General features: G+C 32.2%; 3 protein-coding genes across 6 annotated transcripts; 1 reads left to right on the top strand and 2 right to left on the bottom strand.

Moving 5' to 3' along the window:
- Window positions 1-390: 390 nt before the first annotated feature.
- On the bottom strand, window positions 391-2,640 carry LOC123712490 (tRNA-dihydrouridine(20) synthase [NAD(P)+]-like). Of its 2 annotated transcripts, none has more exons than XM_045665601.1 (7): window positions 2,617-2,640; window positions 2,113-2,308; window positions 1,903-2,041; window positions 1,499-1,831; window positions 1,004-1,291; window positions 758-917; window positions 391-681 (listed from the first exon to the last, which is right to left on the bottom strand). In XM_045665601.1, the coding sequence occupies exons 2-7, from the start codon at window positions 2,264-2,266 to the stop codon at window positions 400-402; spliced, it is 1,356 nt and encodes a 451-aa protein (XP_045521557.1). In that variant the 5' UTR covers window positions 2,267-2,308; window positions 2,617-2,640; the 3' UTR covers window positions 391-399. The 2 variants fall into 2 exon arrangements, with proteins under 2 accessions (XP_045521557.1, XP_045521556.1); XM_045665600.1 differs by lacking the exon at window positions 2,617-2,640 and adding an exon at window positions 2,564-2,592.
- Window positions 2,641-2,913: 273 nt separating this feature from the next.
- LOC123711641 (COP9 signalosome complex subunit 9) lies at window positions 2,914-4,704 on the top strand. The gene is made up of 3 exons (XM_045664289.1): window positions 2,914-3,248; window positions 4,183-4,255; window positions 4,328-4,704. Exons 1-3 carry the CDS (start codon window positions 3,180-3,182, stop codon window positions 4,363-4,365), a joined length of 180 nt encoding a protein of 59 aa, XP_045520245.1. The 5' UTR covers window positions 2,914-3,179; the 3' UTR covers window positions 4,366-4,704.
- Window positions 4,705-6,104: 1,400 nt separating this feature from the next.
- On the bottom strand, window positions 6,105-16,337 carry LOC123711639 (transcription factor Dp-1). 3 transcript variants are annotated; one of them, XM_045664287.1, is made up of 11 exons: window positions 15,963-16,337; window positions 15,651-15,766; window positions 15,306-15,351; window positions 14,911-14,972; window positions 11,708-11,847; window positions 10,453-10,621; window positions 8,759-8,956; window positions 7,337-7,485; window positions 7,089-7,171; window positions 6,891-6,974; window positions 6,105-6,284 (listed from the first exon to the last, which is right to left on the bottom strand). In XM_045664287.1, the coding sequence occupies exons 1-11, from the start codon at window positions 16,009-16,011 to the stop codon at window positions 6,127-6,129; spliced, it is 1,254 nt and encodes a 417-aa protein (XP_045520243.1). In that variant the 5' UTR covers window positions 16,012-16,337; the 3' UTR covers window positions 6,105-6,126. The 3 variants fall into 3 exon arrangements, with proteins under 3 accessions (XP_045520243.1, XP_045520242.1, XP_045520244.1); XM_045664286.1 differs by having other exon boundaries at window positions 8,759-8,971; XM_045664288.1 differs by lacking the exon at window positions 15,651-15,766 and having other exon boundaries at window positions 8,759-8,971.
- Between the last annotated feature and the right edge of the window lie 138 nt (window positions 16,338-16,475).

Consider the following 16,475-nt stretch of genomic DNA (forward strand, 5'->3'; position numbering starts at 1 on the left):
TCAATTGTATTACATTAATTATTAATGTATTTTTGACGCCTCTAAGGAATATTAACATTTTTGTTTACAATTTATTATCAGTATACATTGCTCGATTATGGAGAACCAACATTCAATACCTGTTTTGCCAACACCTCAAAATATTTTGGATGATATATCAGATTCAGATATTATTTCATTACACGAAACTTTAGAATTAAAGTTTAACGATAATTCAGTACAAGAATCTTTTCAGTGTTATTCACAACTCAAAAGTTTAAGTGAAAATTTATGTAAACACAGTCAGTTAAACAATGAGCTTGACAGCTTAAATAGAAAATTGGTGGAAAATGTAGAAAAAATGAAGAAACAGCAAATAAAGAATGACAAGGTGGTACAATAAAATTATTTATCTTTATATTATTTATTAATTATACTCCCAAGCATTATTAAATCATCCTTAGTTTTAAGACCCAAATAAAACAAGCAAACCAAAGCTGCACCTTGTTCTGCAAATTTTTTGTTCTTTTCCCAAAATGATGATGTATATTTTTTTCCATTAAATGTTAATATAGTTCTAAACAGTTTTTGAACTTGCTGAGTTTCATACATTGGCAATTTGTGTCCATTTTTCCCAGCCCAACTATGCAGCTCTGACTTAGGCAATGTTGAATGTGTAAAATTTGCCCGGATAAAGCAAACCTAAAATAAAAATTTCTTATTTACACACACATCTGTTTCACATACAATATAAATAATATTACAAATTAAAGTTTACCTTCATTTGTTCTACATCATTAATGTTATCATTTTCTAATTTAAGTTTCTTGTTAGGTGGTTGTAAGTCATCTGGATTTACCTGCCACCTCCCACTTATACCTAATGTTTGGTATAATTGTTGCTTTTCTTTGCAGTAACCATCCAATTCCCATATAGCACTATTTAGAAAATACTATCATTAAATTGGAACAAAAAAATAGGAGTTCCTAATTTACACATTTTTAGTTTTAGTTTAGTTACTTACGATATTTGTTCAAGTGTTTGGCAATCTAAAAACCTTCTTCCTCTTGGTGTTTCTTGTAAATCTCTTAAGATGTTTTGTATACAATATTTTGTATTTGCTGGCGAGTTATCAAATTCTATAGCAAGCTTGAGGTAATCTTTTATAACTGTATCTATTGGTAATAAACCTTCTTTTCTAAATATAGAACAATTCCATTCTGCAGCTCTTGCTAGCATTACACTGGAGCAGCCTGTTAATTCTTTGAATTTCATTATATCACTATATTTTTCAATTTCTTTAGAACCTCCACTAAAAACATAAATCAAATATAAATCTGCATTATTCCCAAGAACAACGTCAAAGTCAATTATCACTGTATCTAACTAAATTTGTAGCCCTTGGTCAATAATAATTTATTAAATTTTTGGTTTGTTATATTTTGTTACAATATTTTAAAAAAGTATTTCAACAAACATATCAATTCCTATCTTCAATAATAATTTACAGAGAACTCACTTTGCTATTACTGGAATAGATACCCTACTTGAAACATATTTAATTGCATCAGTATTAACAAAATGCTGTGGCCTTTCATATCTTGTCCTACCATGAATTGCTATTGCTTTGATTCCTGAATTGATAAATTTCTCAACCAATCGTAATGTGGCCTCAGGTGTTTCTAATATTCTTATTTTACAAGTGACAGGTATAGATAAATTATTTACGAGTGTAGTTAGTAAATGTTGGGCTTTATCTGACTGTTCCAGTAAGGCAACACCCATTCCTCCTTTAATAGAAAACTCTTTAGGACAGCCCATATTAATGTCTATAGCTGCCACATCTGTCTCCCTAAAAGTATAACAACCATTAATAATTAAATTTAATTTAAGTAATAATAAGTATGACAATATAAAACATACACCATTTTAGCTACTTTTAAAGCTCTCTCTGCATCACTAGTCCCAAGTTGAAGAACCACTTTTTCTTTTTCTTCTACATTAGTGCGAAATACAATTGTTCCATCTGTCTGGTCAACAAAGTCAACTGTTTTTAATATCTCTGTAATAAATATTTGTTCTTATGGTTACCATAAGATCTTTAAACAAAAACCTTTACTGTTAATGCCTTACCATTGTATCTTCTCTTGGAACGTAAAAATTTCCAGTCTATTAATTCCTCAGAATATACTATATCTGCACCATAACGTAGAGCTAATAAACGCATAGGCAATGTTCCAATACGTACCATTGGGGCAAGTATAATCTTATTTTTATAGTCTACCATGATCTAAGTTTTGGCATAAACTATAAAAACCAAACCTACAAACTAAATGCATTTTTTATTAAAGGAGAATATTTAATTATAGAATTATAGGTTTATTAACTGAATAATTGATAAAAGGAAACGGAAAAGCAAAATTTTGTGGTTATTATAATTCACAAAAACGACTTGAATAACATAAACACGTAAGTTGTAAAGTTAGGCTATGATTATTTTGATTATGCCACAAGATAATATTATTATTATCTATAACGAAATTATCTATATCTATAATGAATTAATATAATTTAAGGACTTTACTTATTATAAAGATTAACAATGTATTTAAAGCGACCTTTCGGCCTTTTGTTTACCTTTTTACACAGAACAAGTCGATATAATCAGTAACAGGTAACTTTACACTACTTTTAGAATGGCTATAGAGTATAGACTATTGATCAAAAACTATTAGTGTTATTTCTTTGTATACTCTTCCTAGCCTCTAGTTTCGCAGATTTACTGAAAAAAATAGATATTATATTTCAATTCTTAAGTGATTTAAAACATTTATGAAAAATAAAATTTTACAAAATCGTGAACGGTCGAGCCATAAAGTTGAAGTTAAAAATATACTTTAGTCTGATTCTGTGGTGTAGTTTATCCAGTAAGCTGTGGTTACCCTATTAAAAGCATTAAACCGTAATTTTGCTTGACCATATTTCAAAGTAGCATTATTGTATTTGAAAAGAAAAAACAACTAAAAATTGACATTTGTTAGTGTTGAATTTAAAGCGCTTGTACTGATTTTAGTAACCTACATTGTATATTCATAACATATTTATTATTTTTATAACAAGCAGTCTCTTATAGTAAACAAGCAGCAAAAAAGTTGGCTCATACAGTGGAATCAACGCACATACCTTCTAAAATTAAAAAGATGAAACCTACAGTAGCTGCTGACGAAATGTTTCCTGAAGGAGTTGGACCATATATGGACATGGAAGAGGTATATATACTAAAACCTTGTGTTACTATATTTAGTTATTTATTGAGAAAGCACTTTAGGTAATCTTGAGTTCAAATCTTTTAGAGATAGTTTTATGTGTAATAAGGCCCTATAAAATAATGAGCTGTGCTTAGTGATTTCATATTATAAAAAAATATTTTGCTGTTTGCAGAGAGACAGAAGCTTGATAAATAAATGATAAACTTGAGTATTAACTGGTAATTACAATACAGAAAATTTCACAAAAGTGTTTCAGCAAGCATTCTAGAGAAATGACAGATTTTGATAAGCATTGAGAGGGTTGGTTAGATCATGAAAATGTTTAATATCAAATATTTTTCCCTGTATATCATCAAATATAAAATAGATGGCTTGATGTTATATTGGAAGTGAAATTAATTAAGTCTATCTGCAGTTTATCTCAATTTTAAATTCAGAAAGAAAATGTGAACAAATTCTTATCTATTAAATCAACAGTATATATTGATTTGGTAGATCTAAATGACATGAGTATAATATCTAAATGGGTTGTTTTTAAAAAAAAAAATTACTTTATTCAATATCAAGTTACATATTTTAGCAGGTATTGGAGCCCCTGAACTAAGTCTAGGGAGACCTGTACATCAGGGTACTCCGCTCATCCAATGGTTTAATTGAATTGTAACTTAACTCACTTATAAAATATTTTATAAAGAAAAATACCTATTCTAAAATAAAGATACAGGTTTACATGTTTTAATCTTTTTCACACCAGAAGTGAATAATGTTTGGGAAGGGTGGGATGGGATGTGTCGGGTGTAGTGGCGAGTGCTAGTGTAAAAATAGAATGAGTGCTTGTGAAAATAAAAATGATTAGATTATTCTTGTACTAGTACTTCAGTTTCTTCATAGTTCAGTGCACAAAGAAACTTGGTAATTAAAGTTTTAATTACAGGCTGGTGGACCATCCAATTTATTAATGGATTTAGCTGCAAATGAGAAAGCTGTGCATGGGGATTTTTTTAATGGTAAAATAAACACATTACATTTTAAATTAAATAGTAGTTACTGAAAATATTTTAAATTATTTTTTCTTACAGATTTTGAAGATTTGTTTGATGATGATGACTTACTATAAAACATGTGATGAATACTAAATTTGATGTTTAGGAATTGTTTGTGTATTTATTTACAAATAATCATTTAATGCAAGTGGTAATTAAATTACTTTTAGATGACCAATATCTTGTGTGTGATATTTTTACAATTAATTCTTATTCATTGTAATCAAGAGCATAGTTTTAATATTAAATGTTGATTTCTAGTACAAAAAAATTAGAATTTTATATTTTTATGCAAATACAATAATCGGAATGTTGTGTATTTAGGGTTGCATTGGGAAGCGATACCGATACTCTTATAGAAATTTCGCCAATATCTATACAAACGCTTATTAAATTAAAGTTAAATACATCAAGTTTGGTTAAAGTTTTAATTTTTATTAAGAAATATGAATTGTCACAACTTTTGAATTAAAGTTTTACTTATTAAAATAAAGAGTAATCATTAACTTAAAATAAATAACTGTTCATAATTAAAATTACATTGATAAGATTTTTGTAATTCTGTATTTTATTCAATTTGGTATCGAAAAATACTACGCGCGATAGCAGTTAAAACGCAACCAATGTGTCTAGTTAAATGTAATATGCAAAGCGGGCAAGAGGTGCATAAAATATGGTCCGTGCCTAGCTTGCAACGAACTATATCAAAACAAGATGCGCGTTTACATTAGTTTTTTAAAGCGCGAAATTTGTCGTTGTATCGGTAATTAACATATCGCCGATGCCGATATATCGATATCGGATGCACCGGTAGTAATCTTCCATTTGTATTTTTTTATTATTCAATGTTATATTTATTATGAATATATTTGATACTTATATCAATAGTGCAAAATAATTTTGTTAATAATATCTAACAGAGGACTCTCTATAAATCAAAGATTTACTTACTTGATGACAGGCTCCTTCACCCAGCACGGAGCTTAGCTTCCCTAAAAATCTGGTGCTGGCAAAGACATAAATATTTTAGAACAAGTTCATAAGTGGTACTATTTTGAGTGCATAGGTCATCCTTGGTATGATTAGTAAACTTGTACATAACAAATAATTTTTAGAAGGTAAAAATGTCCTATTGTCTGTAGTAGATATTGCTGCATACAACAAAATAAAGTATGGCATAATATTTAAGCAAGCAAGAGCACTTACGTTATTGATAATAGGCCACTTTATCTCGCAAAAGCTTAACTTCCATAAATAATTGCTGTTGATGGAGACTATTCTTAAGGTCATTAAAGATTGATCTATATGTGAACTACTATGACTTCATAGATCATCTATAATTAGTATACTTGATAAATTCTATACAGCTGTACAGGCAATGGACCCGATGGGCGTCTTAGAGCGGAAACTGAGTCCACCAACTCTAACACTATACTGCTGTTCACTTGGATTTTTATTATAAAAAATATTGTAGCCTTTAAAACATTAGTTTAAAGTTTTGTAAATTTCATACATTTTAAAAATCTTCATTACTTTGGTTTGATATTACTAAATTTTAAGTGGAGTTTTTTGTTTCTAATTGCATGATAAATTATACTTCAGTTAACATAGCTTATGTTTTAATTTCTGTACAGTTTACAGATTGTAGACAAGGTCTTAAAACAAAATATTGTTAATGTTTACACAAATTTGAACAGATTTTATCTCATTTATGTTTTTAAATACATATGCACTGTACTTGGTAATCTCTTAGAGTTTTGTTGGCATAAGGGTAATTCATTGTGAGGTCACTAGACACTAAGACATACAAAACTGAAATTGTGTAAATTCATATATTAAACGTCAACATCACTGCTATCTTCACTGTATTCATTGACTTCTGTTTCCTGTTCATCATCATCGCCTTCTCCTAATGTCTCATCTTCAACTCCCTCTTCTAAGTACTCATCATCAAGTACATCACTTAGATTATTGCTGAGACCACGAGCCATTTCTGAAACGTGAATTAAAGGTAATTGTAGTTTAACTACTACTATTGTTTAAAAATGCTCCACTTAAAATAACATCACATTATTGCATAAAAATAAAATTTTAAAGAACATAAACAATACTTTAGGTGGCCAAGGGTGGCATTTATTCGTTTTATTGACTATAATGGTTTGTGTTTATAAACAGTCATTTTAACTTAGGTAAGTCCAAAACTCATAAAATTATGTAGTTGTTTTATAGCATCCATTTTAATATAAGGTAACCAACATTTTAAACAGGTAACCAATTTTACAATATTTTTCATATAGGTAGGGAATTAACAACTGACAGATATTTGTTTGACAACTGCCAATTGGTGTGTATTATACATTTATATATATATAGATAGTAATAGGTATTATTACTATTGAATTAGCAGAGTTGCATGCAGCGGGAGCCATTTTTCTGTGCCGCAGATCTAATTCAATAATAGCATTTTGTATACAACACAAAAAATGAGATTTTTTAACTATATAGTGCAATGGTATGGTTTAAATTCGTTGAGCTCTTGAGCGTTGTCATGGCAACGGGTTTATCTAAGCTACATATTGTATAACATAGCTTTACTTACGTTCAACATAACATTCTAATGACTTCGGTACCATACTTTTTGCTTTATCGAGATTTTCTTCTGAGCATTCACCTTTATCTAATCCTGAAAAAATAACATATACCATTAGAATCATGAATATACAATTTTTACCTAAATAAGCGCTAACAATCAGAATATTTTATGAAGTTTGAAGTACACATTATAGTCAAATCTTACCAAATAATAAATCCATTCTTTTCAATATATCTATATCATCGTGAATCTGGAACCTTTTGTTAAATTTAAACAAATATTCTGTCCTGAAAAATACAATGTAACACATAAAAATAATAAAATATATTCTTAATAGGCAACATTTTTCAAAAAGTGTTGTGCATATTAAATGTCAAAATTTGACATGTCTTACAATTAGAAAAAAACATTGATTCTATATCTAAAAAATAAAAAAAACACAAGAAACTTACTTATCATTAGAGATACTACAGTCAATAAGAGCCTTATCACTTGTATTTACAACAATAAAAGGCAGATGTATCGCCGATGAAGGAGATGGTATAACACCTTTATTTTCTGCTTCCTTATTCCTTTCTATTAAAGATTTGAATGATATATGCTGTAAAAGACATCAAATTAGCAATAACCTATAAATCTTTTATATACAGTATTGTCGAGCCGGATACAGCCAGAAATTTTAGATAATGAGATATAATTTCTTGCATTGTTCTGAGTTACATTTAAGTACCAATTTCTGGTCATTTATATCTAGAATAGGTGGGTAACACTAAAAATGTTTATAACTGGCTGCTTAGAAACATTTCTAATAAAAACTTTACGAATTTCAATTTCAGAACTCTTTGGTAACCTAATGTAGTATTAATTTGTCATATGTTTTTGTGAATTGGCGGCAAATCTAAAACTCTTGTAAACTAACGTTTTCTAACCTAAAATTTTCGGTCAATGATTTATTATGACTTTCGTTGTGGGCTTACTCAACAAAAAAAATGGGTAGGCTGCGGTTAGCATTTCTTAATGAAGCCCCATCTTGTGCCACTATTTACAATTGGTTTAACGAATTTAAGCGTGGACGTAGCAATCTCAATGTTGATCCGCGTGAGGAACATCCTTTAACAGCAACTACTGAAGATAACATCAGTGCTGTGCGACGCATGATTGAGGAAGATAAGTGAGTGACCTATCAGCAGATATGGGCAAGCCTAGGCATTGATAGAGTCAAGTTCAAAAAATATTACACGAACATTTAGGCGTCAGGAAGCTTTGTACCAGATGAATTCCCCATACTTTAACCGATGACCAGAAACACATTCGCATGGACTGGTTTCGCCAAAGTTAGATAAGTTTAATGGCGGTGACTCAAATGCTGTATTTGACATCGTCACAGGTGCTGAAAGCTGGATATATAGCCACGAACCGCAAACCAAAACTTTAATTTATTCCCAAGATCTAAAGATAAAATTCGAGGTATGCGGTTTACGAGCCCTGAAGATGCGGTGAAAGCGTACGTATAGAAGAGACCCCTAAGGAAGAATGGGGCCACTGCTTTTCTCAGTGGTTCCATGGAATGCCACGATGTGTAGGGAGGAACGGACATTACTTCGAAAAACAATAAAAGTATTAGCAACTTTCTACATTAAGCCGTTCTTCATTTTCTAAAAAATTTCAGTGTTACCTAATGATAGTTTTATATTGTTTCCTTACTCAGCCCGTAAATGATCTACATCTCCTCAGTAATAAAATTAAATGTAAATAAGCAGTGGAATGTCACATAGTTGGCTTCTTTTTCATAACCTTGCGTAAAGCATTTTTTAAAATATAATATATATTTCTAGATCTACGAAATGGGATATTAACAGAGGACACTGACTAACCTGTAAAATCATTTCTTGTAACTGCTGTGTTTTCTTTCTAATTTGTTCCAATTTGGCTTGTTTCTCCTTTTCAAGGGCTGTACATTCCTGCACTGAATTAGTGGGTAGACCTAACCACCTTATTTCCTTTTTGTCTTTTGATATAATGTTCATGGCCATTAATACGTTTAAGGCGTCATAAACACGCCGCCGAATATTCTTTTGGTCATATTGCTGCAATGTAAATTTTCTCTGAATTACATTTTTACACAACAATTTTTTATACTACCTTAAGAAAATGTTACTAACAAGTTATTAATTTGATAATTAATGGTAATAAGTGATAATAACCAATTAGTGATAATTGGTAATTTCAACTTAATACCTACTAAGTTATAGCTTGACTGACTTCCAATATTCAGATATTGGTTGGACTGTGAAGTTTGAAGTGAAGGGACTAGCAAAATATCCACACCATGATGTAAATTGTTGTCCCCCAAGTAAATTGAGAAGATTTACACTCTGAATCAGTGGCAATGATTTGGGATCACTGCATACAATTTGGAACACGGTGGAAGACGAGATCGAGGCGATAATTTCCGTAAAAAAATGCTACTAGACGTTCATCAGAGTTGGTTTGGGTTCCAAAACTGTTTAGACGTGGACAGCCGAAGACTAGTTGTATTTAAAAGAAAAGTTCTGAGAAATATCGACACTTGATAAACCATGAAGTAGGTAAAACCATGAAAATATAGTCAGATTCTTCAAAACTCAGAGAGTGGGATGGGCATGTTATTTGAATAGAATGCCGGAGATCACGACACTAGAATCTATGACTCAGTGGACGCTACAGCAAAGCCAAGAGGCAGACTCTGGAAACTTTACTGATGAGAAGTTTACGAACTAGAAGAAACTCGCTAAGGATCGAGGACCAGTGGCGAATTATTGTACAGAAGGCCAAGACCCATTAAGTGGTTGTAGAGCCATTGGATGAATGTTGAATAAATGAAGTTTTCCTTTCCTTATGTATAGATCCCGACGCGTAATTTTTTCTTACGCGTATTTTATTTGGATAGGTCCAAATATCTATCTGAAACTCAATAGAGAGAACGAAATACGGAGACGATGTGCAATAACCAGATCCGCAGTTGAGCGTGTGGTAAGTTTGGAAAGACAGCTAAACCAAAACCACAAAAGTTCGCTTAATATAGAGCAAGACTCTTTCCTATTTTTCTATATCACCCGGAAACAGAGTAGCTAAAATTAGAATACTGGCGAAAAGTTGATACGCTAGAAATGTGGTGCTGGAGACAGCTCTTAAAAATACGGCATCAAAGAACTTCATTTGAAGACTTTCCTCAATTGTACATATACGGATATAGAAGATCTTTGGGCATATCTTAAGAAGGGGAAACGTGCGCGGCCTGATCTCCAACGTGTTGTACCGATTTATTAATTAAATTCAATTAAATTACCTGGATCCACTTCGCAACAGTACTGTCGTGATGTGGAGGATAAACAAAAGAAGAGATCGAGAGTGCTGCATGCAGCGGTTCCGGGACGAACTATGTAGAACAGTAACCGACGACGAACACTCTTAAAAGAGTTTACCATTAAGACTTTGAAGCTTTTTAATTAGGTCTTAAACGGTAGTAGGCGAACTTCTTTCGACTCGCCGATATAATAATGTATATTATCGAATATTTAATGCATACTTGGCTATCTGAGGACCCATGTATTCCCGTAGCAAATTCAAGAACCAGCTCATCTGCCACTTCGTTGTATGAAGTAAATCCCTTATTCCTAACTTTTTCACAAACTTTCATTGAAAAATGCCTCAAACCCTTTCCGACTTTGTCAGCATGCTTGCGCCTTTTTGTTGTGCTGGAAAAATTAAGATACGGATATACAACATAGTCTTCTCTATTCTTATATAGTCCTATTTCTAAGTATCTATAATATCTCGTAAACGTTGCGGAAATAAAACTCGCTGTAAATAGATTTTTATGACTGACCAAATTTAAACTACTATAGTGATTTAATACAAATCACTCAAATTATGATTTGCATATTTCGTCATTACACATAAAAGCCCATATTTGTAGAGAATGTTTTCTCATGATTATTTATTATATTTTAAGTAAGCACTTCGCTTAAGGATAAAATCAAAGTCGTGGAATAGTATGACTTTCGAATGTTAAAATTTTCTTCCATACTTAAGTCGTAGACCGCTAAGTCTCGGACGCTGAATCATATCATAGACAATATATTCAATATATTGATTTTCAGAATATCTAAAGAAAGGCTGATAGTGATACTAATATCAAGGAGAATAATTGTTTTTTCCATAAGCCAAAGTTTTTTTGGTAGCATTAGAAAAAACAGGTACTGCAATAAGCATTATAAATTGTAATGAGGGCCTTATCACTAACTAGCTGTGCTTCGCAGACGACCTGCGTCGGTTCAGTTGCACATTGATGTTGTAGAAACTAAAACCTTTAATAATGGAGAACCCCACACAAAAATTAGTTTTCAATTAGAGCCAGTAGTTACCGAGATTAACGAGTTCAACCAAGCACACGTCCTTAGGGTCAAAATATTGGTCTGTATCTGTGGTAGCTTCTTGTCAGGAAGTAATATACCTTTTTAAGTTCATAAAGTTTAAATAAAACTTGGAATTCACCTTTGAATCAATTTTAATATTTTTTTTTGTTTAGTTAATTATCAAACCATTAATGCTATTCTTTCTACTGTTTGGTTAATATTGAAAACTTTTAAATTATTCAACTTTTGACGAAACTCGACTGTTTTTATTATTTAAATTACAAAAAACACTATAGTATTTATAACACTACACAATTGCATCCTCCGTAGCCTAATAAAACCCCACCAAAAGGGCCTTTACTAAGCTGAATTTTTTGGTAAAAACAAAGTAGTTTTTTTATACACATTGCGTAATTTTGTACTTACTATTCAGCAGGAGGATCGTTATCGGAGTCATGCCTCCTACGTGATGCATGAGACATGTTGACAGTGAGCCTTTTCACCCTTTTACTTGCCAGATTTTGATTAAATTCAGTGGGCTCAAAGATTATTGAATCTTTCCAATCCTGAAATACGGAAAACGTTCAATTAAAGTATTTGTAAAGTACGTAATGTTCAATGTGAAAAATAAAAATAAATAAATAATAAAACAATATAAGTCTTAAATAAAGAGGTTACCAAACTTGGATGCGATTCAGTTTTTTAACGTTAGGCTATTAAAGCACTCAGCCCATAAAAACCTACGGGCCGGGCTAGCGGATGTGGTGCCGACCTTTTAGGGTTTAGATTCTGAAATACCTCTACAGGTATAAAGTGCCTTACAAACGGCTGTGTTGTGGAACGCCAGGTGTAGAGATAAAAAAACTTGCAATTTCGCATTTTGCCTCGACGTCCGATGAAATACTTCAAAAGATACCATCTAAAAGGCTCTTGATTCCAGAAACAAGTGTGTTTTGACACTGCTCGACATCAACCCAAGAAATATTAGCACAGACAGCATCAAAGGTGGGGACACCATCCACATAGCAATGAACGTTGCTTGACTGAAAGATATCATTGGTATACAGGAATAACAGTGGTCTAGAAAGTACACTGCCTTGGTGAACTCCAGCATTTATGGGTTTTAAGTCGAAACACGTACCATCGACAACGACCTCTATGGTCCAATTGGCCAAAAACTAGAGATTCAATCGCAGTTTCACGGCCCACCCGTGAAACTTAAGAAGGAAGTTTTGGAAGAAGCACCTTGTGCCAAATTTGATCAAAGATCATGATCAGCTGGTAATAAATGTTTATGAAGCTATCTATAAATGTTTATGATGGACTCCACTATTTTAAAGAACAAAAGAGTGATGGCTATAAGGTGGTAGTTAGACAGATAAGAGCGTTCACCTTTTTTAGGGACGGATGAATTAAGTTGGGAGTAAGAGTGCCGGAAAAGACGCGTTAGAATCCGAGCCAGCTCTGGAATACACGTGCGCAACACAATTAAGCAATACCATCTGACCTATACGACTTATGAATATCTACGACATCCGAAATTGCGTTAACGATAGTGGTATATTCCTCAATATCAAGTTTCGAGTAGAATCCAAAAAAAGAGGCTCCTTTACGGCCATCAAGTTATCCGGCCGAATAAGTGGTGGAAGTGAAGTCTTGCAGAAATTGCCTTGTACAGCCTTGGCAAGGGACCAGAAGGCACGTGTTCCCGACGAGAGGCGAGCTAATCTCTGTCTCCCGGGGAGAGACTAGCCACTATAGAAAAAATTAAACATCGCGCCGTTATAAAGGAATATCCTTACCAAACAAGGAATGACACCTCAAACCATCTTACAAGAGATGTTAGCTGTTTACGGGGTCTCCACTCCTGGTAAAACCATGATTTATAAATGTCACGACCCTTTCAAACAAGGAGGGGACTCCATCGAAGACGACCCCCGAACTGAACGGCGATTGAGGCTACTATACCAGAAATAGTCGAAAAAGTTAACAACTTGGATTGGAAGATGCCCGGCTAAAGAAAAAACAGCTTGCTACATTAGTTGGAGTATCAGAAACAACCATTTTGAACAATGAACATCCTATATCAACAGCTTGGTATGACTAAAGTCTGTGCAAGATGGGTTCCGAGAATGCTTTCTGCGCATCAAAAATGCGAGCGGGTAGAAAGATGTCCTGAGTTTTTGGACCGCTGTGGAGTGGAAAGGGAGGAAGTTATGGCCCGAATTATTACTGCAGATGAAACTTGGGTTTACTATTATGAACCTGAGTTAAAGTAAGTGTCGATGCAGTGGCATAACAAAAGCACACACCGTCCAGAAGTACATACGACGATCTTTTGGGATACAGAAGCCATCTATTCGGTCGATTATAACGAACGTGGTGTCTTCGTTACGGTAGAATACTACTTTACTAGATCAATTAAAAGAAACTGTTAAAGAAAAAGGCGAGGAAAGATTACAAAAGGTGTTCCTTTTGCACGACAATGCGCCAGAGCACACCAGCCATGTTGCGACGGCTGCCATTCAACGATTTGGTTTTAAACAACTGCGTCACCCTACCGCCCAGACCTGCGACTATTATTTGTTTCCAAAAATAATAGTCGCAGGTCTAATAGGGTGGAAAGGTAGAAAGAACTGCATGGAAAAAAGTTTTATTGACGGTATTAATAAGTTATTTGATAGATCTGATAAATGTATTAGGGTTAAGGGAAAATACATTGAAAAGGAAAAATTGTTTAATTATTCATTTCTTTTTGACCGCCCCTCGTAGATTGAATTTACAAGAATTCGTTTTCAAAAGTTACAGCAAACCTTTTTAACAACACAATTTGAAAGACGGTACTATAATTTAAATAGCACAAGGTTAATTTAGTCGTTATGAATAAGTAATTAAATAATAAATGTGATTTCTCTAAAATAACATAAATAACCTATGCAAAGACATTATAAATTATAGTGAAATTAGTTAAAAAAAAGATAAAAAATTTATTTAATATACCAAGCTAGAGAACTTTTGTGTTTGAGTGTCTAAATTATACTTTGTTTGTTGTCACAGACAGTACAAATATCTTTGGCGCCAAAATATATTTTGCGTGACAATGACGTCATCTCTGAAAATAGATTTCGTTCCCTCCTTAATTTAGAAGTTTTATTAAATATAAATAAATAACTTACAAAGAAACCCATACACTGTTGTTCTTAAATGTAGTTTTAAGTTCAAGCTGGGTTTTTAGTATTTTCAACTTATGTATATATTACCGCATCTGGTCGAGATCGTAGGCAAACCCCATAAGTTTAGGTTATGAGTATCAGTAGGAAATATAAAACTACGAATTCGAAGATGCACGAATGTGACACGAGCTTAAAAAATGAGGCAAAAAGTTGAAAAAAAAACAAAATAGTAAAACTATACATAACTCAATACACACATATAGTCCATATATGATACCATTTAGGTAGTGAGTATATGTATGTATGTCTGGTGGTTCTTTCTAAGTAATAAATAAATATAATATTCCAGTTCTAGAAAAACTTATATCACTTAAAAAACATAATTTTACAGCCAAACTTTAACACAGAAACTGAAGTGTTCATGTGAGTTATCAATATTATTAATGTTCTACTCACAGTTTCAGTTTCTTCTGTGGGCTCTAACTTAATGTTAACTTCTTTCAGGGGTGATGTAGTTTCTAAAAAATATTTCAGGTTATTCCTCCAAGCAAATCAGGCCTTAGAAATGTGTTGTTGGAGGATAATAGTTATAATGTATTCTAAAAATAGTTACAGACATCAAATAAAAATAAATAGGGCGCATTCTTTGTTTGAGAAACAATCTTTAACAGCAATACAGGTACATTCTATAATTTAATGTATATTTGTAAAACATAAAGTTAATTTTTTAGAACACAGAATCTCAAGCCTTAATATATAATTTAATAATTAAACCATGAAACTAACACCTTTATACTACTTTTATTATTTATTTAAACTTGGTATTTGAATGGTGCCTTGGGTGAACTTACTTGAAGATAATTGTGGATCAGTTGAAATAACCTGTGCAACTTGACTCTGCAAAAATAAAAGAACAATACACAAATTAATTTAAATTATTAAATCAAGCATAGTGGTGTAACACAAAATATCAAGACTATTTTTTATTAGTAGGTAAATAATAATTGCAAGCAGATGAACAGCACTTATAGCCAGCTGTTTGTAATGAATAATTTGATGACACACAATATGGAAAACTTAAAGAAGTTTAAATAAGGCTTTTTATTGATACTGCTGTTAATTATTTTATATTTTTTAAGTGTTAATAGGTAGTTATTTCAACTACATTATAACCAATTCATATATGAAAAACTTGCCTGTATACTCCCTTGTATTTGTGGGGCTTTAAAAACGTTCACGGGGGTCTTTTTGAGTTTTAACTGAGCAAGTGGAATGTTAGAACTTGGCACTACCTTTACGATTTGACGTTTTCCTAAAAGTTACAGAGCTAAAGTTAAAAGTAAAATATTTTTTGCATTTTATAAATGCTGTTGAATAATTAAAAAAAGTTTTCCGAGCTCAGTATTTTGAATGTAGTAGATATAACTGAAGTGTCAACACAATTAAACAATTTGAAAGAATTTGGCGGCACAATGTAGGGTATGGTAGCGACTTCAATTAATACTTACCATTAGAGTCTTTAATAACAACATTAACTACACTGCTATTTTGTGACATTCTTGTTTAAGGCAAGACATTTGAAATCGCACGTAACAATACCTAAATAATAATTAGGGCAGAAAAGCTTCACAAAAAATTAACTTGCGTGGTCAAAATGGCGACATTAAGAGATATATCGAAGGTCAGAGTAAGCAAAAGCCAATGTTCTTGGAATAAACAAAATACACTTAGCACATTAACATAATTCACTAATTAATGCAATGTGAGAATATAGCTTAAAACAAATCGCTAAAAACATTTGCTACTAAAAACACTTGGAACATAAATTATGACGACTTAACAGGTACCTATCGAGAATACAACTTGGTTGGCGCGCCGGCTGTTGAAATTTACCAGCTGATTGGATGACGCTGACCACAAAGTACAGATATTATTTCATCCCACAGATAAAGAGTATTTGTTTACATATTTTAAAAAAAACCACGCAAACACGTAGCGTTATAAAGCTCTTAATATTACAA

Source organism: Pieris brassicae, chromosome 7, assembly GCF_905147105.1.
Source record: "Pieris brassicae chromosome 7, ilPieBrab1.1, whole genome shotgun sequence".
Taxonomy (NCBI): Eukaryota; Metazoa; Arthropoda; class Insecta; order Lepidoptera; family Pieridae; genus Pieris; species Pieris brassicae.